Source organism: Phyllobates terribilis, unplaced genomic scaffold (genome assembly GCF_046119375.1).
Source record: "Phyllobates terribilis strain yellow unplaced genomic scaffold, ASM4611937v1 Scaffold_7__3_contigs__length_470593459, whole genome shotgun sequence".
NCBI lineage: Eukaryota > Metazoa > Chordata > Amphibia > Anura > Dendrobatidae > Phyllobates > Phyllobates terribilis.
The window spans coordinates 217,834,516-217,854,200 of record NW_027362767.1 but is presented as its reverse complement, the minus strand read 5'-3'; the positions used below and the strand labels follow the sequence as shown (position 1 = coordinate 217,854,200).

Here is a 19,685-nt window from a genome sequence, read left to right as displayed (position 1 = left end):
AGGGAAATAGATATACCGCCCTCGCTGCAGAGGGCCTCAAATAGCCAGAGGGCTACAGGACGGCCTCTCCGGCGACCACTCACTCTAGGTGCAGTACCTTGACTGACCTGAGAGGCAAGGGGGTGCCAGAGAGTTGTGCCTGTATCATGGCATCACGGATTGGTGACGTGTAAGGGACAACACACCACTGTATTTTCCCCCGCTGGTAGCAGCTTCCTGGCACTACTTACTCTAGGTGCAGTACCTTGACTCACCTGAGAGGTAAGGGGGCGCCAGAGAGCTGCACCCACTGGCCTGCATTTCATCACAATTACCATGCATACTTTAGATAATAGGCTAAAAACAGATTTAAGTCTATTCCTCTCAGCCTCACCTTAAGAATAAAATTCTTTGCTAACTCGAAATGTGTCAATTGGAATAAATTCATCGATCAATAATCCTTTTCCAATTTTCTAGTATCAATTCTGCTCGAACCTAGAATAGTCTTTGGGGTTGTTCACATATCCAATGTTTTTGTTGGACCAAGCAGGCCGGCAAAATCAGAGACGCATCTGATATTGATCCCCGTGTCGGATTAACATTGGCAATGGAAGTCTATGGGTCCGTGAAAAAAAATAAGTAAAATGAACAGCAGTCAGATGCCTTCTTGAGTACTGACCGCTTTTCACACACTGATGGGAGAAGCTGGAGAAACTTTTTTTTTTTTTTTTATCATCCAAGAAAAACTGGTGAAACTCGGACCAAACTCCAATGACACTCTTATAAAACTCAGATCAAAATCGCTAATGAAACTTGGTCTCTTTTTCTCGTACGTGAAAATATGGATGTCTGAATGAGGTCTAAAATTGACAGGTCTACTGTTTTAGACCAGTGATCAGACCATGGAAAGTTCCCATAGTGGGACTATGTAAAAAAAAGAAACTTAAGGGAATTAGCCAAAAAATAAAGTACTAAAAAATGGCTTTAAATAAAAAATTGATATAACATATTGATATGACATTGCCAAATTTTTCAATCTGTTCTGTGAACACCATAAAGAAATTTAAAAAAATAAATGCTGTTTTTTCTTCATACTGCCAGACAGAAAGTGGAATAAAAAGTTGTTTCTAAGGAAAAAAAAAATAGTTTTACTGAAAATATCAACCCATCCAGCAAAAAAACAATCACACGCACACTGCTTTGTCAGCTGAAAAATAAAAAAGTATAGCTCTCCGAATATAGCAGTGCAAAAAACAAAAAAAAGTGTTTTTAGTGTGCATACAACTTTTTCCAGTTCAATTTACGTTCCTTCACTTCTGATCTCAATCAATAATTTCTACACACATATGGGGTGTTGCCGAGATCGAGAGAAATTGCATAAAAAATTGTGGGGTGCACTTTCTCCTTTTACACCTTGTTTAGGGCTAAAACAATATTTTAATGGAAAACATTTATTTTTGCAGCCCAACGTTATCAAATTATGTGAAACACTTGTGGTCTTAAACTACTTGCTACATCCCAGGATTAATTCCTTGAGGGTTGTTATTTCCAAAATGGGGTCACTTGTGTGTGTGTCTGGGGGGAGGGTCTACTGTTGTGGACCCTCAGGGGCTCTGCGAATGCCAAATTTGTGCACCAAAAGTCATGCGCTCCTTTTCTTCCGAGCTTGAAGTTTGCCCAAACAGTAGTTTAACTGGCTGGGGAAGGGGATTTATCATAACCACTTCATCTGAGAGAAGGTCTCACTGCTCTTTGGGTCAATTCACATGACCTGGGAAAAATCCTCTTCGCTTTTGGCTTGGGTCACACGACTGTTTTCGCTCCATCCCAGAAAATCGGTCCAATTATCCTAATCAGACTCTGATCGGAGTGGGATCTGATTTTCTTGGAGGTGGAGAAAAAAAAAGTTTCTCCGCCTTCTCCATGCTGTCGGACCTGAATTTGCAAGTACCATCTGATTCTAGGAGGCAAATCGTGTACAGTGTGATTTGTTTTCCTCGGACCACTCTGTCCAAGGAAAAAAATTGTACTTGTGCACAGTGCCATAGAATAACATGGGTATGAGTGCTATCCGTCAAAACCTTCGATAGCACTTGTCCGATTTATACAGTCGTGTGCACGAGCCCTTTTGCTGCAAAGCAGAGGAAAATACACACCGCATCTGAGTTATGTTTTGCTGTAGATTTGACTAAATTTCAATTCCAGCTACATGAAAAGTGGGGAAAATCCACTATTAAAATTAACGTGCTGCGAATTTGAAAAACCACCCCCCTTGTCTATTTCTATGTGGGAAAAGTCTGCAGCATGTGGATGACACTTGTAAAAAAAAACTGATCCACTTACTGTTATCTTCTGTGGATTATACCAGCACACATCCACAGGTACAATATAGAGTACTATTGTCCCATGTGGACTTTATCCTACAGTAGAAAATCCTTTTCTATGTTGACTAGTAGATCCTCTTGTTAGATAAAAGTCGTCCAAACGTTCACAATTGGACGACCATCTAATGTGACTGGGGACCTCCTGACTGATCGATTACGTTATGGCAGGTGTCCTAAGAATCGGCTGGATCCTCTTGTTCGGCACAAAGACTCTTCTGACAGTGGCCGACCCAAGTCATTAGAGATAGCTGCCTAGTGAGCATGACCAGCTGTACAGTCCTGAGCAGTACTGATCCAGAGGACGGCAATGCCAAATGCTTATGAGATGGATACCTATTGGGTAAAAAAAGAAAATCCTTCCCAATTACAGCAATCCGAATAAATCCCTGGATCAGTTACCTTCTCAAGTAACCTAACACAGCTAACTTGTAAAATTATATATTACCAGAAAGGCATCCAGAGCCCTTTTAACCCCTTGACATGGCTCCGAAGCAATACGTCACCTGCAGGGGTGCGTTCCCAATCTGGGAGGCATTATTACTGGGATTGTGCGGGCACAGCAGTTGTGCCTGTGCGATCAGCAGCGGCAGTGTAGCTGACACTTATAGCTGCTCTCCTGCTGATCTCATAAAGTACCTCTAATCGCCACCATTTAACCTCTTGTGCAAACAAGGGAAGAGAGTGTCACAGGAATGCCTTGTATTGCCTTCAAGACCAATACCATAGGTAGGACTTATTGAGATAACTTGGGGCTGTATCATTTATATATATCTTATTGTATAGGCGTAATGAGATATGCCCTAAAATCTGTCGGCGTATGTCCTAGCCAGGCTGGTGGGCATGCCAGCGCACGGGGCAAGGCAAGTAATAGCCATAATGCCTCCGGAGTGCTCCCTTAAAACAAAGAAGTACCCGTTTAGAAAGTATTAAAAAGTAATAATGCCTCTTTCAAAAGCAATAATGCCTCCTGTGTAGCAACAGTGCATCGATAGCCGGCACTCACATCTCCTTAAAAGAATTGTTTTATGGATCCAGTAGTATAAAAGGCACAAAAAATGGTTGACTACAACTGCACAAAAATTAAAAAGGCAGAAAAGAAATATCCACTGCGCTCCCAGGCGACATGTTTCAGACCCGCGTGGTCCTGTGTCAGGACAGTGCCACCCGTGTGCTGTGCTAGATAACAAAAATGGAAGAAGATCTAGCCACACAGCCGATACTTTTTTGTTATATTCTGAGCCCCTAACATATTTTGAGTCCAAGGGAAACCAACCTTCTGGCTCCCCAACAAGCTACTCCACTGCTATGTGGTTAAAATAAAATGTAAAAAAAAGGTCACAAAAAGTCAAACAATTATTTTTTTACAAAAGTGTAATGATTGTAAATTACATAAAATATAACTAGATCTACCTCATTACGTGGGGCTGTTAATGTTAATCTGGGCATCAGCCAAGTTTATTCCAAAACCACAAAAAAGGGTATTTGAAGGTATTGTTTGGCGGAGCCATAGACTGTAATGGTCAGTCGTTCTATAAATATGATTACATTTAACAAACCATATGAAGACTATAACATTTTTTAGAAGTGTAGTAATGCCTATACTTCTAAAAAGTAGTCTACCTTTTATAACGATAGTCTAATGTAAGCATAGTTGTACCGCGACTGACCATTAACACTGGAACTACTGATGGAGTCATTTTGACTCCTTTCGTTTTTTATTTCTCTTCTGTGACTACATTTTTCAGAATTCCGGCTTGAAACTCGGTGACTTTTCCTCAAATATGATGTGAAAAAAGATTTTGTGAGAATAAATAATTTTGGTGAAAAATTTGCGCGTTTTTTTCAAAATTTACCAAGAACTACTGAAGGGAGTCATTTTGACTCCCTACTATATTTTGAGGTCCTTTTGTCACTAAATGTTGCTATAAAGTTTTGTGCATAATTTTTTCACTCTGTCTTATTTACCCTGATGTTCATATAGATGTAGTTCAATTTACATGTCAACTTTTCACATTTTCCTTGTGTTTTACCTGCTTGTATTACTGTGTAATGCTGAACAAACTCTATCTGATGAGGAGCTAGATGCATTCATTGCGATATTCTATGCTCGTGGAATATCTGGCACGAACCGTCACTCGATTAGCAGTATTTGGTGTAATGACTGGGGAATACCGTTTTGCAAAGCGACAATGTCTAGGGACCGCTTTGTTGAAATTATGAGGTTTCTCAGATTTGATGAGAAATCTACTCGATCGGAGAGACTGCAAACGGACAAGTTTGCTCTATTTTCTACTGTGTGGGACAGGTTTATTGAAAATTGTATTGCGTGTTACAAACCTGGCCCATACATAATGGTGGATGAGCAACTTTTCCCAAGCAAAACTAGGTGTCCATTCACGCAGTACATGCCTTCCAAACCAGATAAATATGGCCACAAATATTGGCTAGCTGTTGATAAGAGGAGCAAATATCTGGCAAATGGCTTCCCTTATCTAGGCAAAGATGACACACGCCGTGCTGAGGACCGTTTAGCTGACCATGCGGTAATGAAGTTATTGGACCCGTTTTTGAAAAAAGGTCGCAATGTTACAACCGATAATTATTTTACTTCAGTAAAATTAGCTAAACAGCTAAAAAGCAAAGGAACAACCATCGTGGGAACACTGAACAAGATAAGGCGAGAAGTGCCTAAAGAAATAAAATCCATGAAAGAGGAATTGTACAACACTAAAGTGTTTAGAAATGAAGACAATTTTACACTTACAGTATATCAAGGAAAGCCCAACAAAAATGTTGTCATTTTGAGTTCCGTCCATCCAGATGTTGTTGTTGCGTCTGATTCCACTAAAAAAACTCCAGAAACGGTAAAGTTTTACAATGAAACAAAATATGGAGTAGATGTAGTGGATCAGATGGCACGAAAATATACCACACGAACATGCACAAGGAGATGGCCTGTTCATGCATTTGAAAATGCCTTAGACTTTGCGGGTATAAATGCATGGATAATATTCAAGGAGATTACCCACCAAAAAATGTCACGCAAGGCATTTTTGCAAACGCTTGTGAGAGAGTTGAGTGGTCCTTATGTCACAGATAGGGAAAAGGTTTCCACGTCCCAAGTTTCTACATGCTCAGAAGTGATGGTTCAAACAAAATTTTGCCAGATCAAAGAAAAGTGCAAGAAAAATAGATCTGTCGGAAATTGTAAGACTTGTGGTAAGTCTTTGTGTGGGCAATGTACTGCCATAAATCAAAGGCAATGCCTAAAATGCAAAACACCAAATGTTTAGAAGGTGAATTCTGCGCCATATTTTCATTTTTATGCTCCTCCACCTACATTTTCTCTGCTTTTTGTTCTTCAGTTGTTGTTTATATGTGTGCACTTGAATAAAAAAAAAATGTTTGAAAAACGTCTATTATAATTATTGTTATTTTCTGTAGAAAAATAAGAAAAGCAGAAAAAAAACAATCAAAAGCATTACTGTTGGATCTCACAATAATAATACATTACAAAAAATATAATTATTAATAAATAACCACAAATGAAACTCTAAAAATAAACGAAAACAAGCAAGGAGTCAAAATGACTCCTTTCAGTAGTTCTAGGCGGGGTCACGAGTCCAGTAGTCCTAGTGTTAAAGTCTATAGCTCGGCTGAACGGTACCTTTGATTACCTTCTTTGTGGTTTTCAAACAGCCCCAAAGATATGATGATTTTAAAAAACTAAATATTTGGTGTGAATTGATTTACACTTCCCATTCCACTGGCCACAGCAATGGTCTGTGGCCGCTGTGCGGGAGAGGGAACGCCACTTTTTGCCTCTCATGTGCACGGCTGTCACGAGTGTATCAGGTTTGACAGACAGTCGTTCTGGATCCGGCTGTAGAAGGTCACTGTGCATAGCTTTGCAGACACCTTCTTGATCCTTTCATCTCTGTAGTGTAGTGGTATCCTTCTCTCGCTAGGACCCAGCAGTGATATCCACCTTCTGCTGCTAATTGATACACCCTTGCTTGATATATAAAAACCCTCAGTGTCTCCAGAGAGTCGCCGGTGATAGAACTATTTTCCCCTGCTCATGCCTGGAGTACTAGCAGTCGACTAGTTTCTTCTTGGAGCTTCTTGGTGGATTATTGTCGTCTTTTCTCTGGTGTCTTCTCAAGCAAAGTGTATCCCCTTGTCTGTTTTCCTTGTTTGTTTTTAGTTGTAGTGGGGCTGACTAGTGCTAACCCCTTCCCCTCCCTACCTAGGGCCTAGCTCTAGGGACAGTTAGGGATTAGGTATCCTGGTCGGCAATAGGTGCGGAACCTATTTAGCGACGGTAGGGGAGGGTGTTGTAGGATCTGCCTAGTGGTCTTCACTCTCCCTTTCCCTAGTTTTTGGGCTCCCCCCCCCCCTTTTCCCATCGTTATACACTTGGTCCTCACCTAGCGTGACAGCGGCTCTTCTTTTGACTTGCCAGCCTGGTGCGACATAAACGTTTTAGTGACATGTACATGTAACCTTTTGCTAGGAGGACTAATCAGAAGAAGAACCGTGAACGTCAGCAGGTAAGAGGACGTACTCCCTGTGCCATGCAGCAGCTACAGACCACTGGCGTGACTGGCAGAATGGGAAGTGCAAATTGATTCGCACAAAATCTAATAATAGTCTGTTCTGTTACAGTCTTTATTGTCTTTAAAAAATTACTCTCACTAATTATATTAAAACAACAAATGCATGCTCATTGATTTAACCCCGCCATTCCAGCTGTGTCCCAGGTCTTTCCCCCTTGTATTCTTTTTACCTAGCTGCAGCGTTGATTTACTGTAGATCTCACATGACCACTGCAGCTAATCACTGACCACAGAGGCATATGGCTCAGGAATGATTTAGGGTATGTGCACACTGCATCTTTATTTCCGCTGCAGAGCCTCCAAATTTTTCTAGGCAAAGTGGCATCAGGAAAAGCTGGCGGTCTTTTTCATGAAATGGCTTTGCTGGTGGCTTCATCGTTGTTTTCTGCAGCAACTCTGCCACCGTTTTCTTTGTGCTTTCTGTTACGGATCCGGATGGTGGAACCTCTGTGCTGCGGAGCAAGGAGGGACCAGAGGGGCGTAACTAGGTATCAACTCGGATCGACCCAGGTCGTACGGCAGCTAACGACTCCGTGACCAGGGAGGGACCGAGCTGAGGGACCAGGTGCTACTCTGGGGATGACCTTGGAAGGGAGCAGGTGACTCCCACCGGTCAGATGGCTGAGACTGACCGATACTGCAGATGGGCACAGCAGGCAGGCTGACGAGAGGTCCAGGTAGATGAACTGGCAGAGACAGCAGGTGACAGGCGGAAGTCTCTAGGTAGGCTGTCATGTGGTCACGGCAAGTGACGGGCAGGAGCCTCTAGGTAGGCTGTCATGTGGTCACGGCAAGTGACGGGCAGGAGCCTTCAGGTAGGCAGACAGGTAACAGGCAGGTGCTTCCAGGTAAGCAGGTGGATGAGGCCCATAGACAGACTGGCGGACTGAATGGAAAACACACTGTCGGGCAAGAGAGTAGTCAGGCTGGCGGACAGGACTGATAGCCAGGCTGGCAGGCAGGACTAGTATTCAGGCTAGCAGTGGGACCGGAGGGCTGAAGCAGAGGTTAGAACACTGTGCATCAACTATTGCTCGGGCACCTCCATTTTGGAGGAGGTGCCTTATATATGGGAGGGCCTCCGGCAATTGGCTGGGGACTCCTTAGGGCGGCGCGCGCGGCCCCTTTAAGAGGGAGGGAGCGCGCGTGCCCTAAGCACAGTGCCCGGGAAGCTTCACGCGCAGGCAGCAAAAGCAGGAAGAGGAGCGCTGGAGAACGCCGGGCAGGGAGCGCGGCGGTGAGAGGGACGGCGTCTCTGCCTGGTAGGAGGCAGAGACGCCGATGCTACACTTTTTACTATAGTGGAGAGCAACTTCTTAAGAAACCCGCCCGAAGATTGAACATCCTAGTTCTTTTAACCACTTCATTGTTTCCAAACCATGAAGCCGGTAAAAGAAGTATTAAAAGACTTGAACGTGTACACAGCAATGTCGTGTTTACATTGCTGTGCACTATTTACATTTTTTTGCTAAGGTTTCGCTGTGCTTTTTCAGGAGGAATCCGCCTGAAAAAGACATTCTATGGCCATACCATTAATTTACATAGCGATATAGATTCCTGATATGATATACATAGCACGCCTAGCATTTCCTTACCTGAATTTTGAAAAGAGTAATCCAACCAGCAGCTGGACCACAATGCTCGACCTGACGTCTACCAGAGACAGAAATTAAGATCTTGAAATGTTGTAAACCGTCTCTATCACTGTATTAACATATTTAAAAGAGCTGCTATTGGAAGCAATTATATTAGTCCGGTGTTTGCTGGCGCTAATCAATACCTAGGAATAATTGCATCTGAAACATTGATGCGCAGTCCTGATGCTTGAGGTCTCGGAGCCCAGCGCTGGGGCTCGCAGGCAGCTGCAGTAAGAGGCACATTTGTGATTCAAATTGTTGGCTGCACAGCCAGGTAGTGTGAAAAGGATAGTCAAGTGGCTGTTAAGTCCATTGCCGCCAATTACTGACAATCAGGGAGGGGCTTTAAGGCTTGTTCAGTATAATAAGCCCAGTTTGTCTTGTTTCATGGGTTACTGCTGAAGAGGTTGCAGCTGCACAGATTCAAATAGCCTCAGAACTGCCGTAATTACCCAGCAATCGGCCTTTTTAGGGTAAAAAGTCTATGTACGAATAGGAGCGATGTATGGTCTACGACGGGTTCTGCTCTCATTTTATACTTTTTTTTTCCATTTGCTGTTTATTAAAGATGGCATTTCTTTTATTTTATTAGTATGTTACCTTCTTGCTTCTGTTATTTCGTTGCTGTAAAATCTTTTAGGGTTTTATAGAAAAATTTGAGAGTAGTTGGCTTATAGGACAAAATGACCCAGCAGTTAAGAGCAAAAACTTTAGACTTTGTGACAAGTTCTCTTTATTTTATTTCCGCTGCTCCACTGATTGACATTTTTTTTATTTTTTTTTTAATCTGCCTTTTTATTTAGTGCTCATTTTTTTAGTCTTTGCCAAAGGGACACACGGCTCATGGGATTTTCAGGCTACTTTGCATTTTTACCCTGTGAGCAACTCCCCCCCCCCCCCTTGGTGAAGGCCATAAAAACTTACCCTAAGTTGTCCCTTCCAACTCTAACATTCAGGGATTCTAAATAAAATGGCCACTGTATAGCAGATTAAAAAAATAAATTAGATTACTTAAGGGGAACTGGGCACTATTTAAGACAGAAGCATATGACTATAGTAGTTGTATACTCCTTGGTCAAAAAACTATAGCAGAGGTGGGCAACATGTAGCAATGAAGAATTTTTGGGTTGTCTTTTTTGAATGTAAAATTTGCTTGAATAATTAGCGGACGCCATGTTGCGTTTAGAGAGCCCCTGATGTGCCTAAACAGTGGAAATCCCTCATAAGTGACATAATTTTGGAAACTAGACCCCTCAGGGAACTTATCTAGATGTGTGGTGAGCACCCTGAACCCCCAGGTGCTTCACAGAAGTTTATAACATGGAGCCGTAAAAAAAAAAACTTTTTTCACAAAAATGATGTTTTAGCCCCAAATTTTTTAGTTACACAAGGGTAAGAGGAAAATGGAACCTAAAAACTGTTGTGCAATTTCTCCTGAGTACGCCGATACCCCGTATGTGGGGAAAATACACTGTTTGTCGCAGGGTTCAGGAGGGAAGGAGCACTGTGTGACTTTTTAAACACAAAATTGGCTGGAATAAAGAGCGGACGCCATGTCGCATTTCGGGGTCCCCTGATGTGCCTAAATAGTGGAAACCCCCCATTTTGGACAATACACCCCTCAAGGATTTTATCAAGGGGTATAGTGAACATTTTGAACCCAAAGGTACGACACAGAATTTGATAACATTAGGTCGTCATATTGAATAAGTTGTCATTAGTCTTGAGCGCAAGTGCTCGCTACTTGAGTTTGCAACGGGTAATCAGGTATGCACCAAGTATCACGGGTGCTGCAGTGACATGCTCGAGTCCCTGCCCGCATTTTTCACAGTTGTTAGACACCCAAAAAAAACATGCGGGGATCGCTCGTGCATGGCAGGCAATCCCCGCAACGTTTTTTTTTGGCCGCGAAGCATATGGGGCAAAGAATCGAGCATGTCACTCCAGCACCCGCAATACTCAGTACATACCCGAGCACCCGATGCAAACTCAAGTAGCGAGCACTTGCACTCAACACTGGTCGCCATATCGTCATCATTTTTTTTTCTTCTTTACTTTTGAAAAAATCCTAACCCTAATACAACCCCAACCCTAGCCCAACCCTAACCCCAACCCTAACCCTAGCTCAACCCTAACCCTAGCACAACCCTAACTCCAACCCTAACCCTAGCTCAACCCTAACCCTAGCTCAGCCCTAACCCTAGCTCAACCCTAAACCTAGCTCAACCCTGACCCCAACCCTAACCCTAGCTCAACCCTAACCCTAGCTCAACCCTAACCCCAACCCCAACCCTAACCCTAGCTCAACCCTAACCCTAGCTCAACCCTAACCCTAGCACAACCCTAACCCCAACCCTAACCCTAGCTCAACCCTAACCCTAGCTCAACCCTAACCCCAACCCTAATCTAACCCTAGCACAACCCTAACCCTAGAGTTTATTTTTTTACGCCGTTCCTCGTGCGGTATAAGTGATTAGACGACTTTATTCTTCAGGTCGGTACGATTACAGCGATACAAGATTTATATCGGGTTTTAATGATTGACAGCTGTCACACACTAAAAAACGCTTTTTTTTGCAAAGACTAGTTTTTGCGTCGTCATATTTTGAGAGCTATAATTTTTCAATATTTTGGCCGACAGTCATGTGACGGCTCGTTTTTTGCGGGACGAGTTGACGTTTTTATTGGAGCCATTTTTAGGCACGTGACATTTTTTGATCGCTTTCTATTCCGATTTTTGGGAGGCAGAGTAAACAAAAACCAACAATTCAGGAATTGTTTTTTTTTTTTTATTATTCTGTTCCGCGTGTGGTAAAATTGATAAGGCAACTTTATTCTTTGGGTCAGTACGTTTACAGCGGTTCCACATTTATATCATTTTTTTTATGTTTTGGCGCTTGTAACGGGTCTGGGAGGCGGAACCTCTGAGCTACTATACAAGGGGGCGGTCCTTGTAAGGGAGCGGGTGGCGACCAGGGAAGACGGGCAGGCAGTCACAGCAGGTGACCGGGACAGTCTCTGGGTGAACGGGTAGGAGGTCACGGCAAGTGACCGGGGCAGTCTCTGGATGAACGGGCAGGAGGTCACGGCAAGTGACCGGGGCAGTCTCTGGATGAACGGGCAGGAGGTCACGGCAAGTGACCGGGGCAGTCTCTGGAAGAACGGGCAGGAGGTCACGGCAAGTGACCGGGGCAGTCTCTGGGTAAAGGGCAGGTACGACCTGTGATGGCTGAGCCTCCAGGTAGGCTAGCAGGCAGATGGTAGATGTGTGCTCCCAGGTGAGCAAGCGAGAGTCTCTGGATAAACGGATGGTCACAGCATGTGACGGCGGATCCTCCAGGTAGGCTAACAGGCAGGTAGCAGATGAGCGCTCCCAGGTGAGCGGGCAAGAGTCTCTGGAATAGCAGGTGGTCACAGCACGTGACAGCGGAGCCTCCAGGTAGGCCAACAGACAGGCAGCAGATGAGCGCTCCCAGGTGAGCGGGCAGGAGTCTCTGGAATGGCAGGTGGTCACAGCACGTGACGGCGGAGCCTCCAGGTAGGCTAGCAGGCAGGTAGCAGATGTGCGCTCCCAGGTGAGCGGGCAAGCTGGTCCATAGACAGACTGACAGGAGTAGGAAGGCAGACCGTCGGACCTCAGGCTAGCAAGCAGGTAGGAGGAATATCAGGCAGGAAACAGACAGCAAACTGGCAGGATTCTGGCAGGTAACTGGCAACAGGACCTGAGGGCTGAAGCAGAGTAGTGAACAGTGCAACAACATTGCTCGGGCACCTCCATTTTGGAGGAGGTGCCTTATATATGGTGAAGTCCTCCGGCCATTGGCCGGGGACTCCTTAGGACGGCGCGTGCGGCCCCTTTAAGAGGGAGGGAGCGCGCGCGCGCCCTAAGCACAGTGGCCGGGAAGGAGCGCGCGCTGCCAGCAGAGCGGGAGGAGGACGCCGGGCTCGGAGCAGAGGGGTGAGGGGAACAGCGTCCCTGCCTAGCAGAGGACAGGGACGCCGGCGCTACAGCGCTTTTACACAATAAAAACTATTTTCTAGAAAGAAATATTTTTTTGCATCGCTTTATTCTGAGAGCTATAACGTTTTTATTTTTCGGATGATGGAGCTGTATGGCGGCTTGTTTTTTGCGGGACGAGATGATGTTTTTTTTAGCGGTACCATTTTTATTTATATTCATCTTTTTGATTGCGTGTTATTCCATTTTTTGTTTGGCGGTATGATGATAAAGCATGATAAAGCATAGTTTTTGCTTCATTTTTTTTTTTTTTTTTTACCGTGTTCACTAAAGGGGTTATCTAGTGGGACAGTTTTATAGGTCAGGTCGTTCTGGACGCGGCGATACCAAATATGTGTACTTTTTATTGGTTTATTTTTTTTTTTTCATAATAAATATGGGTACAGTATATTTTTATTTTTTGGGAATTATTTTTTTTATATATATTTTTTATATATTTTTACAATTTTTTTCACTTTCTTACCCTTTTTTTTTTGCTTTTACACATTGTACCACTATGGGACTTTCACTTTTTGCAGCCTGATCGGCTGTATAGCATAGAGAGCAGCAGCAGCTCCCTATACCATGCAGCCTGTCAGTGCTGCACACAGGGAGACATTACTTTGGTCGTGCACTGCGCATGACCAAAGTAACGTCCTGCCTCCTGGTGACCCGGATGTTGTCATGACGACATCGGGTCATCATGACAACATCCGATAGCCGCCGCAGACCTCGCTGGAGGCCGGAGAGGAGGTGAGCACCGGCGCTTACCTCCCCCCTTGCTTCGATCGCAGGGGTTAATGTGCAGGGAGCGGTGCGCAACGCTTGTGTACGGGCGCGATCGCATTATGCGTAATAGTACGTAGCTGGTCCATAAGTCCCAGGGCGCAGCTACATACTATTACTGATGAGGTCGGAAATCGGTTAAAGGTAGTCATGGCAGAACATTGCCTGCTCTTCTACCATTTAGAGTCGTATCAACTCAAAACGCATCAGAAAAACTGTTCTGTACTTTTTATCATTTTAATGGATTTACAATAAAGATTATTGGTTTTCAAATTCTCAGTGTTCTGAAGATTGGTCTGAGTGCCAGAGGTGAGACCAATACCCATTCGGCATTTACAAAGCCTTGAAAAAGTATTCATAGCCCGTAAACTTTTCCACATTTTTTCACATTACACCCACAAACTTAAATGTGTTTTATTGGGATTTAATGCACTATACCAACATAAAGTACCAGTTATTTGTGAAGTGTAAAGGAAATGATATATAGTTTTCTAATTATTTTAAAAATATAAATCTGAAAATTGTGGCGTGCATTTGTATTCAGCCCCCTGTAGTCTGATACCCCTATATAACATCCTGAGTGACCAATTGCCTCCAGAAGTCACATAATTTGCACATTGAGTCCACCTGGGTGTAGTTTATTCTCAGTATAACTGCAGCTGTTCTGTGAAGGCCTCAGAGGTTTGTTTGAGAACATTAGTGATCAAACCGCATCATGAAAACCAAGGAGCCCACCAGACAAGTCAGGGATAAAGTTGTGGAGGAGAAAGCAGGGTTAGGTTATAAGAAAATGGCCCAAGCTTTGAACATCTCACGGAGCACTGTTCAATCTATCATCCAAAAATGGAAGGAGTCTGGCACAGCTGCAAACCTACCAAGACATGGCCGTCCACCAAAACTGACATCCCCAGCAAGGAGAGCACTAATTAGAGAAGCAGCCAAGAGGCCCATGGTCACTGGAGGAATTGCAGAGATCCACAGCTCAGGTGGGAGAATCTGTCCACAGGACAACTATTAGGCTACGTTCATGCGGCAATATTTTTGTCAATATTTCACATCAATATTTGTAAGCCAAAATCAGGAGAGGAAAAATCAGAGGAAAAGTATAATAGAAACTTGTGCACCCTTTCTGTATTTTTAACCCACTCATGGTTTTGGCTTACAAATACTGATGTGAAATAATGAACGTGTGAATGTAGCCTTAGTTGTACACTCCACAAATCTGGCCTTTATGGAAGAGTGACAAGAAGAAAGTAATTCTTGAAAGCCATAAGAAGTCCTGTTTGCAGTTTGCAAATGGCCATGTATGGAGCACAGCTATTTGTGGATGTGGAAGAAGGTGCTCTGATCAGCTGAGACTAAAGTAGAACATTTTGAGCTAAATGCAAAATTCTATGTGTGGCAGAAAACCATCAATGCACATCACTCTGAAAACACCATCCCCACCATCACACATGGTGGTGGATCACTCTGAAAACACCATCCCCACCATCACACATGGTGGTGGCAGCATCATGCTGTGAGGAGGCTTTTCCTCAGCAGGAACAGGGAAGCTGGTCAGAGTTGATGGGAAGATGGATGGAGCTAAATAAAGGACAATCCTGGAGGAAAACCGCTTAACGGCTGCAAAAGACTTGAGACTGGGGCATGGGTTATCCTTCCAGCAGGACAACAACCCTAAACATCCTGCCAGAGCTACAGATCAAAGCATATTCATGTGTGTGAACAGCCCAGTCACCGTCCACATCTAGATCCCAGTGAGAATCTGTGACAAGACGTGAAAATTGCTGTTCACAGACGTCTCCATCCAATCTCACTGAGCGAGAGCGAGTGAGCAAAGAAGAAGGGGCAAAATGTCACCTCTAGATGTGCAAAGCTGATGGAGATAGACCCCAAAACACTGCAGCAGTAATTGCCGTGAAAGATGGTCCTAAAAAGTTTTGACTTGTTGGGGGGGGGGGGCTGAATACAAATGCACTTCACAATTTTCAGATTCTAAAATTTCAATATTATAAAACTGTGTATCATTTCCTTTACACTTTACGCTTACTATTTTGTGTTGGTGTATCACATATAATCCTAATAGAATACATTTAAATGTGTGTGCGTAAAATGAAAAATTGTGGTAAAGGCCACAGGGTATGAAGGCACTGTATGGCATATCCACAGGATCTGTTTGAAGGCTACCCCTGTAACGGTATTCTGGGTGTGGCCCAGTTATTGCATATTGTCACATATCCACTGTATAGGTGATAACTGCTAGATTGTTGGGGGGTCTAGCAGTTTGGATCGCCATAGCCGAGGGTCCCCGAATTCCTTGCGTGAATAGTCAGTGGCAGGACCATAGGCAATGATCAAAGCAACAGTTCATATTCTTGACCACTACTCCATCTACAAAGTAAAGTTGGCTTCCTCCACTCTAGCACCCGGTGTGCGACCCTGCAGTCGGACCACCACCAATCTACTATTTATTCCCTAGCCAGTGGATAAGTCAAAATTGGCAACAACTCATCACAATTGAAATACCCCATTCACATAAGTCAGGAAAAAGCCTCCCCGGCCTGCAATAGAAGTGCCGGTCACAGTGTCACATAAGAGAGCAAGGATTTAAGGGGTAACGTTTCTCCTTGTGGAGAGTGACAAGCCTGGCCTGGCATCTCAGAGTGAGGAGACTTATAAGGCCATGCATGCTCCTGTAGGAAAGAGGCAATTTGCATATAACAGAACACAGTGCTTTGTGACAGTGACAGACACAATGGACTCATACAAGAACCTGCCACAGTGCCCTCTACCTGCGGAAGCTGTAAAGTCAGACTGAAAATAGTCACGGGGCCTTTAATAACAGAGTCTCCTTATCAGCAGCAATCACAATGCCTGTCATAGCGCCAGTGCAGATGCCAGGTAATGATTTCAGTGCTGCGCCAGCATTATCACCCATACACTTATCATTTGTTTCTCTTCTGTCTCTCCAGATGATGATGAGCATGAATGGATCGTTCAGACGTGCCGGAAGGGATGGGATGAGATTACAGGATACAACCCTAAGCACTAGGCCGGGGTGACACTTAGCTGACATCTCACCTGTTCTTTTTTTCGTACGGGCACAGAATATAATCTCGTGTTTTGGAATATAAAAGTGTCCACAGTCACATCCGCTTCTTACTTCTTCAGAATAGATTTGTGAATAAAATGAAAACTTTGGTCCCAATTCATTATTGTTTTTCCGCCTTTCTTTGACTAGTTGTCAGTGTTTTCCACCCCTTTTTAATTTGCGCTTTTTTTTTTTTTTTTTTAATTAGTCATTGTGGATGGAGTTTTGGATGTTTTCAAATGTCTCATAGTTTCATCAATTGCAACTTTTTAAAGTCTCAAAATTTTCCCCCTGGAATTTTTTTTGTTGTTCAAGTTTTGGTAGTTTTTTTAACAGAACATGTGACTTTTTTTTGTGCTAAAATGACACAAAAATGCTTATAGACAATAAGAAATATTTTTATTTTGCTAAAAATTTATGAACCGCATGCCCAACTTTGATGTATTTTTACATAAAAAATGTCAGTCTACCACAAGACTAAAAAAGAAAAATGCAAATGTGTTAACAGGGTCATAGTAAAGAGAAAAAGTAAAAAAGTGAGTGATCCATGAAGGGATTCTATAGTAATCTAAATACAAGTAAACTATTTTAACATTGGCAGTATAAAATAAATGTATTTTAGCTTCTGTGTTCATCTATTGCAGCACAACACCTGGAGTCCCAGGGTTATTTATATCAGAGCTTAAATAAGCATCGCGTAGTTAAATTTTTTTTATCATTGACCAGCCTTGCAAAGTTGTGAATCTTTTTAATATATCCCTTTAACTTATTTTGCTTCCTTCTTTCTCAAACAACCTGTTAACAGTACTGTTTTAACTTCTCTTTTAGATGCCGCTTTGACCTGCTGCTCTACCAAGATTCTGTAACCACTATTTACAAACTCTCTCCTTGTATGAGTTTCTTCTTTTACCCTCCACCTATGCTCAATCGGTGAGAACGGTACATAGTTTGTAAGTTTGATTCTTGCTAGTGCAGCAGATCAAAGCAGCTTCTAAAGGAGCATGAACTAGGCACTTGAAACAGCAATTTCAGCAGATTTTTTTTGAGAGAAAAGGAGGTAAAATAAAGTAATGGAGTATATTACAGAGATTAATAATTTTGCAAAGGCTAATCAATTAAATACATTAAAAAAAAAGTTACTCTATAAGACCGCCGACCAACTCTGCATTGACAAATGACTTCCTAGAAAGGTGGCCCTCTTAAGAAGCCAGTATCCATAGTGTATGGTGGGACAGAAAATATAGCTGAAAAGTCTAGATATAAGAGTGGAATATACAAAATATTTTACAGGGGGTCTCCCGATGTATAACAAAGTATTAGCGCTTCATGTGTTGATATTTTCATATATATTTAAAGGGATTATTGTTGTTATAAAGGGGGTTCCCAATTTGCCATCCTATTCTTTTGACCAAAGTGGAGAGTCGCAGCAAAGACTATGATCACTGGCCGTCCATTGATTATTTGGCCGCCCATTGACTGTCCTTCCTTCTGTAATAATTGCAGATTGCTTAGGGTTTCAGCAACCGGAACCATAGTTATCAACTTTTTATGGGAATCCCACTTAAACACCTTCTTAAAAGTTTATTGGAGACCACCGTAGTACAAATCTCTCGTCAATAAACTTATCCTTGTAGGGTTCCTCCAACGTTTTCGTTTTATTACTAAGGAAAATGTAAATTTTAACTCTCCGGCCAATGCAAAATGGCTTTTAATTACTTGTGTACATTTGGTATCATGCTTGCTTATATTCTCTAAAATGTAAAAACAATGTTAGCACTCAAGGATAGCCCAAGGGGATTTGCAGCGTAAACCTGAGAGCGTAAGAGGTTCTGACCTGCTGTAATTCAAAACCGTTCTTTAATTTCACAGCAGTACACATCCTCAGAAAGGAAGAACCTCGCCTGACCTTCTGCAGACTGACCTTGAGCTTTCTCAATTAGCCGTGCCTGATTTTAATAATCTGGTCATTTTGGAAAAATTAAAACTTTTCAAATTGCAGCATCATTTTTTCCTTTAGCGTCGTCCGGCCTCGGATGTGGGTTGAGCCTTTTGAGTCTTTTCATTTGAACACCAAATCAGACCGAGCGAGCCTGCAGCTTCCAGTGTAATCACGTAATAGAAGGGAAAATCCATGTGGCACAAACAGGACTTGATGTCTTGTCACTCATTGAAGCACTGTAGACACCTTAGACACCGAGAAGGCTAGTCATGAGGATGGAGCAACTTGTCAAACCTTCATTCAGTATTGAAGAAGAGAAAAACGCTCATAGGGCGACACTAAGATTCTAATGGGGAGGATGGAGGTTCCACTTCCTCATCCGTAGATAATACGCTCGCCTGATGGTGTTGTGTAGAGGACACAACACCTGTAGAACGTTTGGGTAAGTGAAGCTACTGCAGTTGACCACTTGGGAAAGGTTTGAGAAGACTTTAGGAGTTCCAGTTGCACCGCTGCTCACATATGGACACGGACAAGATAGGGTATTAAGCTTTATTGAGGAACAGGACATCTAAGCGTTTCAGGGTTTATCCTACTAAATTACTCTCTACCTTGATTTAGGTTCTGGTCCCGAGACCATCGTCAATTATTCAAAGGAGAGAGCAGAACTGCTGATCTTCTTCGTTCATGAGCAAAGCAGTGTACGGGCTCATTAGAAACGCGTTGGGTGTGAATAGGACTCTGCTCATACCCAGGGACAAGATAAGCCCTTCTTCCTTTTCTTTGAGTGATCATTCGGAGTCTCAAACTACTATATAAGTGCAGTCGTGGCCAAAAATTTTGACACAAATTTTGGTTCTAACAGAGTTTGCTGCTTCAGTGGTTTTAGATCTGTTAGATGTTTCTCTGGTTACTGAAGTGCAATTATCAGCATTTCATACGTTTTTAAACTTTTATTAACAAATAAATCAAGTTTATGCAAAGTCTAAGTATCTACAGCATTGTCCCTTATTTTTCAAAACTTCTGCCCTTCGCCCCAGCAGCTGATTATCTCCTTCTGGGTCAAATCCTGACTGATGACAACACATACTTGTCTACTCAGTGTTTGGAGTTCATCACAATTTTTGTGTTTTTTGTTTGTCCGCCCAATTTTTGAGGATTGACCACAGGTTTTCAATGGGATTGAGATCTTGGAAGTTTCCTGGCCATGGACCCAAAATTTCAATGTTTTGTTCACTGAGCCACTCGGGTAT

At 43.0% G+C, this 19,685-nt stretch overlaps 1 protein-coding gene across 1 annotated transcript in view; it reads left to right on the top strand.

Moving 5' to 3' along the window:
* Positions 1 to 16,610, top strand: part of MORN5 (MORN repeat containing 5) — a 48,033-nt gene extending 31,423 nt beyond the window's left edge. The window contains exon 5 of the mRNA XM_073639738.1: positions 16,375 to 16,610. Coding sequence (XP_073495839.1) covers positions 16,375 to 16,454 — 80 coding nt within the window. The 3' untranslated portion in view covers positions 16,455 to 16,610. The remainder of the gene's footprint in view (positions 1 to 16,374) is intronic.
* Positions 16,611 to 19,685: the final 3,075 nt, after the last annotated feature.